At 39.5% G+C, this 18,904-nt stretch overlaps 2 protein-coding genes across 2 annotated transcripts in view; both read right to left on the bottom strand.

Annotated features, from left to right (window-relative positions):
* Positions 1-218: 218 nt before the first annotated feature.
* LOC122671483 (inactive leucine-rich repeat receptor-like protein kinase CORYNE) lies at positions 219-2,718 on the bottom strand. Its single transcript, XM_043868725.1, has 3 exons — positions 2,615-2,718; positions 1,669-2,568; positions 219-639 (listed from the first exon to the last, which is right to left on the bottom strand). The coding sequence occupies exons 2-3, from the start codon at positions 2,547-2,549 to the stop codon at positions 330-332; spliced, it is 1,191 nt and encodes a 396-aa protein (XP_043724660.1). The 5' UTR covers positions 2,550-2,568; positions 2,615-2,718; the 3' UTR covers positions 219-329.
* Positions 2,719-6,815: 4,097 nt separating this feature from the next.
* LOC122671480 (ADP-ribosylation factor GTPase-activating protein AGD3-like) overlaps positions 6,816-18,904 on the bottom strand; it is an 85,987-nt gene continuing 73,898 nt past the window's right edge. The window contains exons 16-19 of the mRNA XM_043868720.1: positions 11,771-11,916; positions 11,269-11,362; positions 9,472-9,965; positions 6,816-7,436 (exon numbers count right to left, since the gene is read on the bottom strand). Coding sequence (XP_043724655.1) covers positions 7,322-7,436; positions 9,472-9,965; positions 11,269-11,362; positions 11,771-11,916 — 849 coding nt within the window. The 3' untranslated portion in view covers positions 6,816-7,321. The remainder of the gene's footprint in view (positions 7,437-9,471; positions 9,966-11,268; positions 11,363-11,770; positions 11,917-18,904) is intronic.

The following is an 18,904-nucleotide window of genomic DNA, read 5'->3' as shown; positions in this document are numbered from 1 at the left end:
GCACTTTGTTGTAACCAAAGTACTGATTGAAGAAATTAATCTTCTTTTGATTGCCCTTGTCATATTCCTAGAAGTTCTTCAAAACAAGGGTAAAAATGATTTTTCAAAATAATTTGAAAGTGAATTACCTTCATATCATTCTCATTGTCTTGCATACTTTTTTGAATACATATGTGAAATGACATGATTTTACCCTAATTGAAATAAGTGTGACATTCTAAAAGGGTACAAAAAAGTAAGATTACAATTTCTTTTCCAAACCCCAAAATGGTTTAAAAGAAACCACTAATTTAAAAAAAAAAAAAAAATCCAATTTATATGCATTTCTTTCAAAAGCTGTGCAGCTGGGTGAGCATGGGAACAAGCTCGTCACTTGAAGGCCGGTCAGCCGGCAAATCTGATAGGCACACGACAGCAATCCTCACAGCCATTAGCATCTCATCCTCTTCTCCTTCTTCCCCGAGAATGCTCTTATCCAATGCTTCTTGTGCCTCACCTGCTTGCTGCAAATGGCGGAGCCACCGCCCCAAACTTCCTCCACCAACTGCTTCCCCAAATAATGGATCCAAAGGATCTCTCCCAGTTAGCAGAACCCCCAATATGACCCCAAAACTGAAGATATCGCTCTTATCTGTGTACCTGTTGCAATAGCATGCACATCCACTTATAGTCATTGCATCTGATGATAATAGCATTTGCAGAGGAGATCACAGTGGTAAGTAGATATCCAGTGAATACCTCTATTTTTAAGGGCAATGTGGAAGAATAACATTTTTACAGAGTGTTATTAATACTTTGTCATCTTTTCTATAAACAACATATAGGTTTCACCAAGGACCTGAACAAACCAATGTGCAATTACAACTCTACAACTCCCAACATCTCAACACTCTACCTCAGGTATAGCTTTGGCATACCTGGCTCTATATGTGGAGCAATGACTACTTTAGAGACGATAACAAAGGGACCTGAAGTCTGATACATGTTGGAGGGTCCAACCCAAAACCTTAAGGTTGTGAGTGGAGATAGTTCCTCTAAGTATATGAAGTCATCGAGGCCCTGAACAAACTGATGTTGAAGTATAACTCTATAACACCCAATACCTCAACACTAGAGAGAGAGAGAGAGAGAGAGAGAGAGAGAGAGAGAGAGAGAGAGAGAGAGATTGGGATGGCACTCTTGCTTCCCTAGCAAGACTATCAATGAAAAAGTGGTCAATTGCGTCTGCATCTATAGACTTCAAGTAAGGCATAGTAAATAAACAAAGAAGTCAGAAGGATGTCTGGTTTATATTAAAAAGAAGGGGAAGAAAACAAATGCTCAACCTGTGTGAGTCTTGGAAATTGTTCTTGCCATTGAAAAACAATTAGTATTTCTTTCACAAGGTAAAATCCTCTCCTACTCTGAGAAGAAATTTAGCAACTCGTGCTATTCCATTCCATAATAAAATCAAGGCCAAGGTGAAGATATTATAAGGGCAAGCAATCTTATGGAGCTCTTATAAGCTATAAGATTCATCAAGGCCAAGGAGAAGATATTATAAGGGCAAGCAAAAATATAAATTGCCACTGTGCTAGTGCGACTGCATGAAGTAGAATTTACCAAGATTCATCACTTAAGTGAACTATTCAATTGTACAACTTCGAAAGAAAAAATAAGAAAAATTACCTGCTATTCTGGAAACACTCGGGAGCAATGTAGCCTGATGTCCTCGTACCCCAATTGGGTGCAAGCTTGGCCAAGCCAGTGTCAGAGAGCATTGGCTCAAACTCAGGATTCAACATTATATTTGTGGGCTTCAGATTGTGGTGCAGAACTCCCGGGCTGCAGCTAAAATGGAGATGTTGAAGACCCTTGATCACCCCAACTGCAATCCGAAGCCTAACTTCCCAGCTGAGCTGCAACTGGTTCTCCCGGACTCTGTTCATTGCATCTTCAAGGCTACCAGTAGGGATGTAATCATAGACCAAAGACAAGCGAAGAGGTTCACGAACATAAGCCCTTAAACTCATCATATTTCGATGTTTCAATCCTGCCAAAGTTTCAAGTTCTTGCTGAATCCGTCTCTTGACAGACTTGCACTGAATCTCTGGGCAGCCCTTGTCCAAGGGTTCAAGCCTTTTCACTGCAAAGGCTAGTCCCCCATCAAGAACAGCTCGGTAATACTTTCCGTTAGGGCTGGACCCAATCAACTGGTTGTTCTCATTTGAAAGAGCGGATTGGAGAGTCTTGGGATCAATCTTAGGAGTGAAGATCACTGGGCCTTTGAGAATTGGGGTTCTGCTCATGTAACGGAGAACCAGCCTCACGAAGCAAGTAAAAAGAACCGCACAGCAAAATCCAGTTAAAATTCCCAACAAAATGCTGAAGGATATCCTCCTAAGATCATTCTTCAAATCCGGAACCCTAGATGGAGACGGAGACTCCGTAGGGATTCGCTCGGTCATTTCTTCTCGGCATTGGATGGTGTGAATAAAGCAGAAAATAAACAGGGCAAGCAACGTTAGGCTTTTATGGTTTAAACGGTTCTTTTGTCTTCTCTCATCCATGGAAGGAGGACAGAACCCCCTGGAACCTCTCAAACCACGCAAGCAAGGGAGGGAACAAAAAAAACAAAAAGAGGTGAAAACGAGACAACTTCAGGGGTTTCTGTAGCTTATCAGGCTGTAAATAAACCTTAAGACCTCGGAAACCAAATCTAAATACAGACTACAGAGCAGAAAAAGGCTCCTCGTATGTTGGAGAACTTGCAAGAGTTACGAGCAGCAAATCAATCAGATCAAACTGTCCTCCCAAAGAGGATAGCAACAATACCCAACGCAATATTTAAGAGTCCAGCAAAATATGGCATAACCAGAGAAACTTCTTCCAGTTCACAAAGCCAAAGCTTCACAACATCAATCTTTCAAGTAGGAAACCAAACTTGCTTGACTATCCAAGAAGAAATCTTCCAAGTAGAAATTGAAATAGTTCAAACATTCAATGAATGAAAAACATTACCAGCTAAAAAAAAGTCTTCAAAAGCTCAAAACGCCTTCAAAGTTCACAAAACCACTAAAATACCATGCGAGAACAGCATTACCGTACCCTTACAAGTTTTTCAGCATTCAAATTTCCAAACCAGGAAAGGAACTAATGCATTTATTTCTTTCTCCCGCTCCGGGTACATGAAAACTACTAATACTAATTCGATCTTCATCCTCGAGAAAAGAAGAGAAAAATGAAAAATAATGGGTAAGACATTCGTTCTTCTTCAAGCAGACTGGACTGACTGGATTGGGAATTGGGAGTTGGGAGAGAGAGAGAGAGAGAGAGAGTAGAGCAGACTCTGAAGAATTCAACTTTTGTGTCGAAACTCGAAAGCCGTCTCTCTCTCTTCCCGCCTTTTCCCTTACACCGTACAGGAAGGTGGGGCCAATGGGAAGGGAGACCAAAATCTGGTACTGTCGCCATCACGAGACCGAAAGCGAAACATCGAATTGTGTGAGATGGAAGGGAAAATGGTAAAAGATTTGGCCGTTGGATCGATCGATCCGGAGCTAACTTACGAGTTAAGACTTAAAAGAGAGCCCCAGCCCCCAGGGAAAGAGAATCTAGGCCTGTAGGGGGGAATTTGTTCTCTCCCCCCCCCCCCCAACAGCGACACCAGACAAGACACAAGCTTTTTCTGATTTTTTTTAAACAAAAAAATCAAGACCAGTAAGACACATTAGACCACAGGTTTTCTTTTTCTGCTTTTCCCATCAAATAATCATTACAAGCAACGGTGTCAATTTGGGATCGGAACTGGTAACTGGGAACCGTCCCAGAATCAACCCGTTAAAACTCGTTTCGGATCGTCCCATTAATAAATGGGATGGTACTGAGATCTGATTTTGATATCGAATAATAAATGGGATAAGACGATTTTTAGATGGGATTCCCAATGAGAATAATATCAAAATACCGATTAAATACCGAATGAGACCAGAACTATCAATACCCATTTCATATTATTTTGTTCAAATTTTATGACTGGAGTTTGATGTATTTGGGTGACATTTTCTCTTATGGAGGTTTCAGCTGATAAATTTTCAATTTTATTTCTATAAATTTGTTTTGTGATAACACCAAAACTGTATATGAACTTGTTTATTTCATCCTTATTAGTCGTTGTTTTGAGAAGCTTATATATGATCTGTAGAAGTAAAACCATGAAATTCAATTCATCATGGTTTTGTATTCTAAATTACTTTCAAAAGGAATGCCTTAGATCTCATAATAGTGAAAAGATCCACAACACTACTAATTAAATCATCTCATTAGAAACCATTAAAGTTCTTCTTCATTTTCCTACAAGGTTTAGAGCCGTTTAGGAACTGGTACCGTCCCATCCCATTGATAATCGTGACTAGGACCTAGATTTGGTCCTGTTAGCTAAATGGGACGGTATTGGGACTGGCACCTTTGGTACCGGTATCGGTATAGACCCATCCCAAATACCGGGAACCGTCCCATTTGACACCTTTAATTACAGGCTTTGTTGCCCTTCATTTTGTTTCTTATTACATTCATTCCTTTAAAGATCGACCGGTCGAGTCTTGAGATACCCGATCCAACGTGCTCCTCGGTTGGTCTTTTGATCGATCAATTGGTCCGGCTGAATCCGGGCTAATAGAAAGAATAACAAAGTATTAGAAATCCCCACACCAAATACGCATGAAAGATTTCGATCCAACAATCTTAAGTAATTGAAGAGAGAATCCAAGACAGCTTCGATATGGAATAATGATGTCCAAGATCAAGTTCTTTTAATACAATCAACAAACTCAGCCTTATTCCAATTAAATGGGGTTGGTTACATGGGTCCTTGCAAAACAAAGTGAAAAAAAATACTACTTGATCATGTGGCTCCTACGTCCAATCCTTCTTAAAATAAAAAATCTCATTCATGCTGATACCTTTACGTGCATTCTCATTGGCTCCGTGTTGGTGCAAGAGCTATACGAATCTCTTGCCCTAATTGATTTGCTTACTATCCATCAAATCTTCCACTTAATCACCGATTCCCGTAACAAAAATTGTTATGGGATTTGGCTACAAATTGTCCTGTCTAGGGCCTCAGGGGATCCAAAGAGGTGTTGCAGGCAGAGGGATGCAGAGGCAGGGTGGGGAGATGTTCCTTCTCCTCCACCACCCTTCTTTAGGCTGAAAAGCCCTATAATGCACTCACAATCTCTGGATCAAGAATTCAACAATTGAAACAAAAAAAATAAAAAAAATCTCTGTATAAAGAGTTGGTCAGCTCACAAGCCACATTCTGACACTTTTGATATTTTCCTAGCCTTTAAAAAAAATATGATACTTGTGATCTCGAGACCTTTAGTCCACTCTGTAATCTCTTTTCTTGACGTGTTTGTAGATTTTTGATACTAATTATTATATGGGAAAACAAGGTACACATTGCCTATAATACAATATTTGGACCCTCTACGGTTTGCGGTTGAGCGATCATTATGTTGCGCTCAATTCCCGGATCATCATGTTGGATTCCATGCTGATCCAATGTTTGATAAATGAATTCCAATCATTTTAAATTTTGAATGGCAATTTTAAATTTGAATTGAACTCGTCTATCAATCATTGGATCGACATGAAATCCGACATGACAATCTGGGAATTGAGCACAACACGATGGCCGTTCAACCCTAGGCCGTAGAGGATCCAAATCCTATTAAACATGCATGAAATGACCTTATGCATGCTCTGCTTTGGGCAGCGCTTATCAAATCTGGATTCGTTCAACAGCGTGAGAATTTTTTTAAAAAAAGGAAAATATTTTAAGAGAATGTAACGTTTATTACATTATAAAACGGATAAGAAAGGAATAGATACCCACCTCGACTACAAGTGGTAGAATGGAACCTCCTCCAGTTTTAGCTCACTTTTTATGGAACTTGGAATCTTAATTAAGAATTTCATATTCCATGGGCAACTACTTTATTAACAAAGAAGACACTACACTACTAACTATAAAAGAAAATCAAAGCACTCATCTGTACAAAGAAATCTTGGGAGAGGATTTGCATACGTTATATATATGGGAAAGGCAAACAATAATCCTTCTGAAAAGTTTTCCATGCCATTGCACTAAAAAAAAGGTCATTCTTGACCTAGTCCACGTAAATAAGAATGCTTCCAAACTACTATGGTCTTCCATGCAGAGTTCTAAAAATTGGGATCGACTGAATTAGACGAGGCCAATCTGGATCGGCCGATTTCTGTAAGATGGGTTTTTTGGTTTTCAATCACGTTCCACCCAACCAAGTGAACACTTGTTGGGCCATTGAAAAATACAAAACTCCCAACATAGTAAACGATTTGGTAGAGATAGAACTGAAAACTTCAGAAACTGCTAATCCAAGGGCAACCAAATGATCTTTCCGTCTTGCCCCAAAAAGACCCAGACCATCCAGGAGAATATTACCATGTTCATCGTATCGGAAACCCTGTCTCTTCAACTTTTCATGCAGATTCTTTATTTTTCTATTCAAATCCAAGGAATTTGGTAAAAACAACAGAGTAGATATAGTTCCAAGATTTACAAAGCTTTTGAGTTAGTTACACAATCATTCAGGTAGCAATCGGAAACTTTCCAATTTAGTTTTGATCTAATTTCATTCCCCTTCACATTAATCTACTGATTACATACATTATAACCCAGATTATAGTAAATAATCGCAATACTTAAAAAAACAGAGTATTAGTCTGTCTGTCACCATTCAATTTTCTTTTGTTAAACGGTTCTAAAGGATATTGTTAAAACAATCTACTGTAAAAGGAAAAGACTTGTATATTGGCATATAGTAATTCCCACATCAACAATTTTCTTTTCTATTCCCATTGTTTTAACTCCCCCAACATAACATCATTTGGAAGAGTTACATCCAGCAAAGCTTCCCAAACTAAGATCTATGACTAAACATACAAATGTACAACACAGTTACCAAAATGCAAACCCCGTCCCTAGCAACAAGGAACCAAACCAAACAAATAGAAACAAAGCAGCTCAAATTGAAAGGGCCCCAAGGGACAGCCTGCAATTGCTCTAAAACTTGGGATACAAACATTTTAACTTACATTGATGGGGTACTATCTTACACGGGACTGCTGGGGCATGGCAGTCCACCCTACTCGCTCCTCTAAGATCCCAAAAAACCCCAAGGTGGGAGCTCCCCCCAGTGAGGAATCAGCCTTCAAGTTTCTGACATACAATCACACAGAAACTGTAGCTTCATTCTATATACTAGAATGCTCCTATATAGCATTCTCTCTAACAATGTCATCTTGTTGTCTCTCTTAACAGAGCAAGGATCTCATCATCAATGAAATTGGACTCTCCTGCGAGATGAAGAGGGGTTTTACCTTCCCTATCTACAACCCGTGGATCTGCACCCCTGCAAGCAGATTAGGAATAATTGAACATCATTTTGATGGAAATCAAAGGATATTCTATCCTGTTAACTACACACAATGATCAACAGTTTAAACAAATGATTTTTTATATGCAGTATGATATCTCCGGAGAGTGGATAACAAGTGCAACTGGTGTCTGATACTTGTGGCAGTAAGCCGTGTCAGTGCACCCTCCCTTCCTCAGCAGCCTCTCTCCAATTGTTGATAGGCAGGAAACAGCATCAATTAAGAAATATTAAATCCACGTTCGTTATCAACTGACTTCAAATCCTAGATCTTACAAGGTGCAAAACCTAGATTTGGTCCAACCATACTTTTTGGAACAAAATCTGTTATATGTGTGATTTGGGAGCTTGGTTCCTCCATTAAGGAAAATCATCCTTTGATGTCTGTGTGAGGTAGAACTAGAAGAGTTCTTCACAAAAGCTATGCAAGTTTACAATCATTAATTCCTTTCTAGCAAACAGATGCTTGTTAACTTCATCAAGTCAATAAGATGGGAGTTATAGAGTGAGGGATTTCAACTTCCTTCTCCACCCCCCCTCTCTCTTTCTGACATGCACAGGGGAAATTTTGTAAAAGATACAAGCAGAAGATACAGTTAGAGCAGTATATCCAATTTATATGCTCTTACAAGACATAACTAACAAGTTCAGGGATATAATCATATCCATATGCAGAAAATTTTATTGTTCCATTTTATATTATTATTCAGTTAAGGCATACTCACTGTGTAATTTCTCAAGGAAACATTTATCCAATGCATATTACTTCACTAGTTGGCACGGCCTGACCTCATGGTCGACCCAGGCTGCCCATCATAAGAAAACATTTTCATATGCATGTCAGCTAGGGCTTACAATATTTACTCTCTAGTCTGCAAGAATCCGTCCCCAGCAATCCAAATCTCCAAAGAAAGACGATTTTAACCAAAATATATATATAAAAAAAAAACAAAACCACAAAGTATTTTTTCAGAGAAGAGTACATATTTTCCAAAAAATGAGACCTATAAAGACCACTTTGAGATCTGCAAATTGTTAGAGCCCCCCCCCCCCCCCATTGAGTTGGAGGCTACCAAAGATTCCTTGTTCAAAAAATACCTCAACCTCAGCCCACAGTGTCCCTGTACTGATCCCCAATCCCCTTCAGATCATTACTCCCTAGTGTCTCTTCACCCTTTCATTATCTCACTTCTTTTCTGGAATCCCTGCTTTTAGCATATAGGACGCACTGGCCTGTCCCACATCACTCAATCTCTTCGCTGTTAACTATTTCATATTTTCATCTCTTTTTCATGCACTCCTTTTTGCTATTAATCTACTCTCTGTTAGCAGTATCACCAAGTCCCATGTATCATATTATCACTCTTTCCCACTCTGTTATTTGTTTCCCAGGATTAGATGATGAAATAGAGGGCTAGGCATTGGTCATGAGGACCAAGGGTCTACATAACAGTTTGCCATCAGTAGTTTAAGAAGCTCATCCACTGCATATGGAGGAAATAGTAGACGGTGTGATGCATTAGCAGCATAGGGTAAGAAGTCCTCTTTGCCATTACTGAAAAGATCTTCTTCATGGCAATACCAACAAGGGACCTTTTAAATTTCAATGACTTCACCATTTCTCCCACGAAAAAGGAAGAGAAGATAATCTTGATACATACATCATGATCCTATCACATTCTTTTTTCTAAAATCACTTCCATGTTTACATATCAACATTTTTTTTCTGCATGCTTTACTTGGTTAAGTTGAAAAGTGATGTTTGGAAGAGGTCTTTCTTTCTGGAGGAGGTGGAGAAATATGCATGGAGGGTTAACTCTTGAACAGCATAGGATTTTCCATCAAATATCTAGTGTTACTTCAATTTTATTGATTTGAAAGTTTCTGAGTTTTGTCTATTCCAATATTCAAGTCGAAAGCCAAGGAAGTAACCACTAGCAATTGAAAAAGGCAAAAGGAAGAAAAGACTGTAATTGTGACCATAGGTTGAGGAAAAGGATCAATAAACTACCTTGAAAGGAGAAATCTCGCAAACAGAGATCTGCCACGGAGAATACAATGATGGAGTGGTGTCTGGCCACTTGAATCAGGAAAATTGATGTTTGCACCATATTGTAAAAGAAGTTCTAGCATGCCTATGTCTCCAGTCTGACAAGCAATGTGAAGCAAGGAGCACCCATCAAGATATTCCTCTAAATTTTGTTCCCCGCCACTGCTCACCAACTTTAAGGAGTTTGCAGAGGGGGTTTCCAAAGAATCCTCTGCTAAAAAACTAGAGTTCCGGCCAAGGTTTGGCTGTTCCTGCAACAGCATCACTTTAGCTAGAGTTATGGATGTGCTAAAAGATGTCTGCCCATACAGAGCATTCACATCTGCCTCAGCACAGACAATATGCCGGTAGACTGCTTTCTTGTCATTAGTGCGTACACTTTCCCACATTTGTCGGGCGGCTGAAAGAATATTTTGTTCATCCTTGGGCCTGCGAACAAAAAGCTTCTCTGCATACTGCAAGAATAGAACAGGAACTTCACTTGTAGGGGAAAAAAGCAAAAAATAAGAAAAAAAGAAGAGAAAAACAGTAAGCTTTTAAGGGCCAAAACTGAATAAAGTAAACAACATATTCCATAATTTTTACATGTAGTGACTGAGGTCAGATGTTGTACTGCTCAGACTGCCAACTCCCAGTTTCCACAATTGTTATCGGATCATCATAGGACCAGGCAGCCAGATTGTTTGAAACATTGACTGCAGGCCCAAGTAGTACAAGCCCCAGTCTTCTGTTAGAAACCTTGTACATTGCATAGCAGACAACAATTTTACACAAATTACCCTACTCCAAGAAATTAAGAAGAAAAAAGAAACACTACCAATCAGACTTCCATATGATAGGGTAGTGGTAGATGTACAGACACATGAACTTGTATACAGCAAACCAAGTCAACGTTATACTCCTTTAAAAAATTAAGCAATTAACCCCCCCAAAAACAACGACAACAACAACAACTCAGCCTTATCCCAACTAAATGGGGTTGGCAACATGGATCCCAGTAGGAACAGAATATTAATAATATATACGTAAAGGAAGGAGAACACAAAAATGACACAAACTCTAGGGCATCGACCCAACTTGGCTACGAACCACATCTTAACTGCTCAACATTCCGCTCTTGACCTTGAGAAAGGCGTGTATTACAACAACAGTGTCCCAACATCACAGCCCAACTAAATGGGGTCGGTCACGTGGATCTTCGCTCTCCAATCAGCTCTATTTGAAGTCATAGAGGGAGCAAAGCCTAAGCCAAGCATGTCTTTCTTCACCACTTCTCCTATGGTTATCTTAGTCCTACCTCTAGCTCTTTTGGTTCCCTCAATCTGAATCAGGTCGCTCCTTCGAACTAGGGCATCCGAAGGCCTCCGTTGAACATGGCCATGCCACCTCAAACGATTCTCTCTAAGTTATCTAGAATCGGAGATACTCCCAGTCCAGCTCTAATATGGTCATTCCTTACTCTATCCTTCCTAGTTTTCCCACACATCCATCCCAACATCCTCATCTTTGCAACGCCAAGTTTAATTATATGACACTTCTTCACAATCCAGCATTCTGCACTGTACATCATAGCTGGTCTAATGACAGTCCTATAAAATTATAGATTCACTCAAGTAAACATCTAGAGCCCAAATGCGCACACATATACATATATGAGTGTACACGAGTTTAAACCTATAGATACCAAGTTCTTACAACTAAGAAGTGGATCTCAGATGGAGATGACAAAAAGGGCAGAAATCATTTTAGAAACCATACCTTCGCGTGAATGAACTTTTCTTTATTTGAAATAGGATCACCGTGCCAAGGTTTGCTCATAAATGGTAGTTGGTGTCTTTCGGACATAGAGAAACTGCACCAACACATATATTTTAACATCATTCAAATATACATTTCATTTAGAGATAATATGTGATGTCATCAGAAATGACTAAAATATAGACATTAAATTATAAATGGAGTGTCTGAATGACACCTCCTATAGGTGTGTTTTGAACTTTGACACCTTCATTTAATTGCCCCTTGTCTTATTCACAAAAGCATTGCAGTTTTTTCAATGAGGGTATATCCGTTATTTCGCATAGGAACTGCATTAAATGACTTTCAACTCTTTGCAAAACTCCTTTTTTACCTCTACATTAAGTATTGCATCAAATAACTTTTGGGAATACAACAAGGGGCAAAAAAGTAAGGTTACAAATCTATTGACACCTTAGAAGTTAAAGAAATTCCCAAACATAGAAGTTAAAGAATTATTTACCCTGTACGGCCTTCTGAAGCCTGAAAAGCCATATTTGATTGCAGCATTTCTTCCCACACCGAGTTTGCATATGCATTACCCAGTGACTGGAACAGAGTTATAACAGAAGGCTCCCACACTTTGACATCAAGAGTCAGTGACCGGACCTGCAATAAAGGCCAACCATCAGAACTGCAAATGAGCATTCAAAAGAAGGAATAAAGCATGCTGATGGACCTAGTAAGGGCCCTGATGAAATAGAGAGAAGAATTAGAGACTAATGGCTTGTGACCTAATGTCCACAGCCCACTTTATTTATAATAGACTACGGAACTTTCTAGAATAGGTACAAGTACAATAATACCCCTAAGGGATAAAATAAGACAAAAATACCCTTGTACCCCAAATTACAAAATACAACAGCCCCATTGGTACCAGATAATAATTGAAACTCAATGCATTGGGACCTCTATGAGGGGACCCAATCGACTTGCATTGATGGGGTAATGCCATTGCATTCACAGAGCAATTTTGATCCAACAACGCTCAAAGTGTTCCAAAAATCGTCGGAGGGATCTAAAATGTCCAAGTTGGTGGGCCTTAAAAGGCCCCTTGTCATGACAGATCCATTGGAAACCATTTGTTTTCGATCGAGAGGTTCAATAGCCACAAGCAGACATCTAGAGCTCATTTTCAATGTGGGCTATATGCAATTATCTTCAATGTTGCTGCCTTTAGGAGCCATTTTCCTAATTGGGCTTAAAGTTGGGTAGACCCTGGGGCCACAGGGGTTTGCCTAGTTTTAAAGCCTCAGGTAACTCAACCAACCTCAGTAGGGACAGTGATGAAACCAGCCAATTCTATTCCTACAGTAGGAATCAACGATTCAATTGACTGTAACACAAACTTGGATCTAAATTATTTCCTCATATACCAGGGTTGAAAAAGCTTGCTGATTTGCTGACTAAAGCAACCTACGATGAGGAAAGAATCAGAGAATAAAGAAGAAAAGAGATAGGATTGTTGTTTTGGGACTGAGAATAGTAACGTGAAGAAAAGAGAAGAGAGGATAAGCTTCAGCGTTCTATTTTATTTATGTGTCAGGAAATTTATTTAAAGATCTAAAATAAAATAGAATCCTCTAAATATCTTGTTTTCTAAAATATGTAAACTCTGAAAATACTATTAAGATTCTTAAATTGCTAAACTGCTGAGGCAACAAAACATGAACTAAACCTAATAGGAGTCTGCTATTGAAGACAACACTAACAATCAATGAATGGGCCCACAAGATCCCTATAACAACTACTATTAGATAAATCCTAAACCAATCTCTAATGAGCTCCACCACTAATAAAATAGTTATTTTCTTTTGTAGCAAAGCACACTACACAGAACCAGAATTGAGAATGAGAGAAGAAGAGATGAAGAAGATGGGAAGAGAAGAGAACTGTCCAACTTGACAGTCTTGCTTACCTTTTTTATATTTATATTAAAAGATTACATTAAGAGAGGGAATTCTTAATCATGTTAGGATTCCAAATTAAAATAGGAAAAGAGAAATAAAATAAGAAAGAGAACTAGGACTAGAAGTAGTAACTCAAACTAGGATTAGGAAACTAAGACGTAAACCAAAAATAAGAGAGACACATGAGAGGAGAGGAATCTCGACACTCGAGATATCCTCTTCTTCCCATGGACTCGATATACTTCAACACTCCCCCTCAAGTTGGAGCATACAAATCACCTAGGCCCAGCTTGGAACAACTTCTACGAAAAGCAGGTCCGAATAGCGCCTTTGTAAACATATCACCAAGTTGATTGGTAGTATAGACAAACGGAGTAGTTATCAACTTCTTCATAACAGCATCCCAAACAAAGAACAATCAACCTCAATGTGCCTGGTCCTCTCATGAAAGACATGGTTACTTGCAATATAGATAGGGGCTTGATTATCACAAAACATTTGCATAGGCTGAGTGATGGGAAATCCAAATTCCTGGAGTTAGGATTTTACCCACATCAATTCAGCTGTAGTATGTGCCATCGCTCGATATTCAGCTTCAACACTTGATTGAGCAACGGTGGTTTGTTTCTTGCTTTTCCAGGTGACCAAATTACCACACACAAAGGTACAATAACTAGTAGTAGAACGTCTATCAACATCAACACCAGCCCAATCAACATCAGAAAACCCAACCAGATTAGCATTCCAATTAGGTCAATAAAGAAGATCTTTACTAGGAGCGCTCTTTAGATATCGCAACACACGACAAGCAGCATCCCAATGAATTTTCTTTGGACACTGCATAAATTGACTAATAACTCCAACGACAAAGGATATATTTGGGTGAGTGACTGTAAGATAAATAAGTTTGCCAACTAATCTTCTATATCGATGAACATCTGAAAAATCCTCTCTCTCAATGGACCCAAGTTTTTTATGAGGGTCCATGGGAGTATCTGCTGGTTTGGAAGTAAGCTTTCCAATGTCAGTCAAAAGATCAAGGACATATTTCCTTTGAGATAAGCTAACACCTTTCTTGCTTCGCAAAACCTCAATACCAAGAAAATATTTGAGAACACCCAAGTCTTTTATTTGAAAATGTTAATGAAGATATGCTTTAACTTGGGCAACACCAAAAGCATCATGACTAGGTATAATAATGTCATCCACATAGACTACCATCACCACTACTTTTGAATTATGACGGCGAACAAAAACATAATGGTCAGAATAACACTGTGAGAATCCAACCTGAGTACCAATGGAGCTGAACTTATCAAACCATGCTCTTGGATATTGTTTTAACCCATAAATTACCTTACAAAGCTTGCAAACCTTGGTAGACTCCCCCTGAGCAACATACTGGAGGTTGCTCCATATAAACCTCCTCTTGAAGATCACCATAGAGAAAGGCATTTTTGATATCCATCTGATATAAAGGCCAATCAAAATTAACAATCAAAGAAATAAGGATAGGAACAGAGTTCAGACAAGCAACGAGAGAGAAAGTCTCAAAGTAATCCACACCATATGTTTGAGTATAGCCTTTAGTAACCAAGTGGGCCTTTAGCCGCTCAACAGAACCATCCGAATTGTATTTGATAGCATAAACCCACCAACACTTAACAAGATCCTTCCCAGTAGGTAATGAAACCAGAGTCCAAGTATTCCAAGATGTTGGATTGTATGGGCTAGAATACCGTGGGGGTATTCTAGACTTTTTACCTTTTATTATGCTTTCTATTATACAGCCGACTCTATATTCGGCTATGTTAGGGGCAATTCTGTCCATGCAATCTTTGTTCTTTATTATAAATAAAGAGCTTGGGATCAGTCTTTGATCATCTAAGCATTAAACTCTAACTTTGATCTGTTAACATTGCATTAGAGAAGGTTTCAAATTAGGGTTCTCCACTCCTCCATTCTCGATCTCTTCTCCCCTTCTCTCTTTCTCTCGATCTCCCTTCCTCTCCTTTTTTCCTCTGTTGTTCTTCATTCTTCCATAGGGCAGCACCGATGAGGTGTTCCATAGATCCAATTGCTGTCCTCCATCACCTCATTCCATGATATGACACCCAAATTCTGATCGATAGGAACTTGCATCCTGTCTGCGATATTTGAAGCTTCAAGTTTTTTTTGGATTGATTCAATCTCCATTACAATGAATCAATTCTCCTTATTGAAGATCAAGAACTGCAACAGAATTTTTTTGGACAAGCTTCTATCTCCAGCCGTATTGAAGACCTCTTCATTGATTGATTTTCCCTTCTTTCAGGTTTTTCTCAAAACCCTGACAAATATCGATCTTGGGGTTGTTGGTTTCTGTTGAAGCTGATTTTTGGAAGAGTGATCAAGCACTACTACAAGCACACTTGAGCCAAGTTTCAGCATCATCCACTGAATTTTTTGAACCATTCTCCCCTACATCGATCTCACCAAAATCAGGGTTTTTGCAAAATCCTAAAAAAGTCGATCTAGATGATTGCCCTGTCTGTTGCTGCTGATTTTTGGAGACACATTATTATTATACTTACAAGAGTCTCTCCTCCTCTTTCTGGATATTCTCTTGGAGTATTTACTGGGTTTCTCATCACATCAGCCTTTCTCTGTGATTTGGGTTGTCTCTGCCACTTATGGGTGACTCTAATATTTCTATTGAAACTTTGGGCATTGATGGACATGGTAAGACTGAGTACCATACTTTTCCACCCAATTCTATTAAACTGGATGGCTCCAATTACCTCTTGTGGTCTCGAACTACTTCCTTTGCAATTGTTGGCCGTGGGCTTACTGGCCATATTAATGGCACCACTGTCATGCCAACTACTCCTGGCCCTCTTCAAGATAGGTGGCTCTCCAATAATGGTGCACTCATGTCCTAATTGATTGGTTCCATGCAACCATACTTGACCGATGGGTTTCTACTTCTTGATACAGCTCATCAGATATGGTTTGCCTGCAAGGAAACATATGGACAGCTTCATAATGATGCCTAGGTTTATGAACTCCAGAAGAAGGTCCTTCATACTACTCAGGGGGAATTGTCTGTCTCCAAATATTATGCCACCTTAGGCAGCCTTTGGCAACAGTTGGATCATTTTTCTGATTTCCATCCTTCTACTGCTATTGATATTGCTACCTATAAGAAGCATGTTGATAAGATACGGGTTTATGACTTCTTGGTTGGATTAAATGTGGAATATGATCAGATTCGTGTCCAAGAATTGGGTCACTCTCCTTTTCCCACACTTGAACAATCATATGCCTTGGTCTCCTCTGAAGAAAACTGTAGGGCTGCTATGTTACATCCTACACCTACTGAGAGATCAGCTCTCTAGACTGCTTCCACGGCTATTCCTGTCACTGTTTCGAACTCCTCTTTTGGTGATTCTACCAAGGGCATCGTTACTTGTGAGCACTATAACAAGCCCTATCACAACAAAGAGAAATGTTGGAAACTTTATGGGAAACCAACGGACTTTGAGGCCAAACGTGCTGCCAAGAAGAAAACAAAAAACAAGGCAAATCTCTCTGAGACTGTTACCACAGCCCCGGCTACTGACTTTGGTCTATCCCAAGATGATCTACAGGCATTCCTACGTGTGCTAAAGTCTTCTGCTGTTGCTACCTCTACTACATCAGCTACTGCCAATTCCTCTGCTCCTTCAGGTTCAAACTTTGCCCGGTCAGGTATTTCATTTGGTGGTTATTGTGTTTCAGTAGCCTCCCATCCTTGGATCATAAATTTTGGAGCTACAGATCACATCACTGATTCCTCTAGCCTTTTCCATCGCTATTCTCCCACGTCTGGGAAAGACAAAGTCAAGGTAGTTGATGGTTCCCTTTTCTCCATCTCTGGGAAAGGAATCATCAACTGTATTTCCTCTCTTACTTTGTCTTCTTGTTTGCACATTCCAAATTTTACTACTAACCTCCTTTCCATTATAGTAGTATTACTCGTGATCTCAACTGTAAAGTAACCTTTTTTCCTTCGCACTGTAAATTGCATGGTGGATTGTACCTGCTTGATGATGGTCGTCCTTCTCAACCAATAACACCTCCTCCAATACATTAGAACTCCTTAGTCTCTTCGGAACTTTACCAATGACACTCTAGATTAGGTCACCCCATTAGGCACTTTATCTCATTTATTTCCTGCTTTAGTGAAAGGTTGTAATAAGGATGAATTTTCTTGTGAGGTTTGTGTTCTGGCCAAACAGACTCGTTCAACTTATTCTATTTCAAATAAAAAGAGTTCTTCTTTTTTCCATTTGGTGCATTCTGATGTTTGGGGCCCTAGCCGTACAACTTCCCTTTCTGGTAATCGTTGGTTTGTTTCATTTATTGACTGTCACCCTAGAAACACATGGGTCTATCTCAAGGACACAAAAAATCAGGTTTTTTCATGCTTTCAACATTTTCATAAAATAGTCCAAACTCAGTTCCAGGCTACTCTCAGAATTTTAAGAAGTGATAATGGAACCGAGTATAAGGAATCTCACTTTCAAAAATACCTTGCTGATCAAAGCATTCTTCACTAGACTAGTTGTGTCGATACCCCAACCCAAAATGGTGTGGATGAAAGGAAGAACCACCACTTATTAGAAGTGGCTAGAGCATTGATGTTTGCTTGACATGTTCCTTCTCAATATTGGGGGGATGCTATTTTCACTGCAACCTATCTCATTAATCGGTTGCCTACTCGGGTTCCTCCTTTGCGGTTTCACCCAAAGTATTTGGCTGTGAATGTTATGCTAGAGATACAAAATCTCCTGGCAAACTTGAACTCCGTGGGTGACGGTCAGTATGGATGTAATTTTTCATGAAAGCCTTTCATATTATTCTTCACCACCTCTTCAGGGGCAGAGTTCTAGTGAAGATGTGTTGACCTTTCAGGTTCCTCCTCTTGCAGTTCCTCCTTTTTTATCCCCTCCTTATGAAGAGGTAGCTGCTGCCCAGCCTCCTTTAGCTGCTGCCCCCTCATCCAAAGGGAATTCTATACAAGGGGAGATCATGGAAAATAGTGGTGGTGATGTTCCTATTCAGGGGGAGCTGACTCCAGTCTAAAGAACCATTGGTGAATTTCAGAAGAGAATTGACAACTCCAATATTATCACCTATCAAAAAGGATGTTCTTGAAAAGGGCAACTTCAATCTACTGTAGCACCAATACCTATCTAGTTGCCGACTCAGAATCCAGATCCTACTTCTCCTGGTAAGACTTCTTCCGACCTACCTATTGCTCATCGCAAAGGTACTAGGACTTGCACTCAAAATCCCATATCTCGTATTGTTTCTTATAGTTCTCTTTCTCCTTCCTTTCATGCATTTGTATCCGCTCTTTCCTCTGTTTCTATTTCTACAAATTGGCAGGGAGCATCTACAGATGGACAGTGGAAGGCAGCAATGTAAGAAGAAATGAGAGCATTGAAAAAAAATAATACGTGGGATATTGTGGCTCTTCCTCCAGGGAAAAAACCAGTGAGATGCAAATGTGTGTTTGTGGTCAAACAGAATGCAGATGGGACAGTGGATCGATATAAAGCACGTCTGGTTGCAAAAGGGCTTCACTCAAACATATGGAGTTGACTATCAGGAGACCTTCGCACCAGTGGCGAAACTCAATACTGTAAGAGTATTATTGTCTT

The sequence above is a fragment of the Telopea speciosissima genome, chromosome 8, assembly GCF_018873765.1.
Source record: "Telopea speciosissima isolate NSW1024214 ecotype Mountain lineage chromosome 8, Tspe_v1, whole genome shotgun sequence".
Lineage (NCBI taxonomy): Eukaryota > Viridiplantae > Streptophyta > Magnoliopsida > Proteales > Proteaceae > Telopea > Telopea speciosissima.
This window is presented reverse-complemented; position numbering and strand designations above follow the sequence as displayed.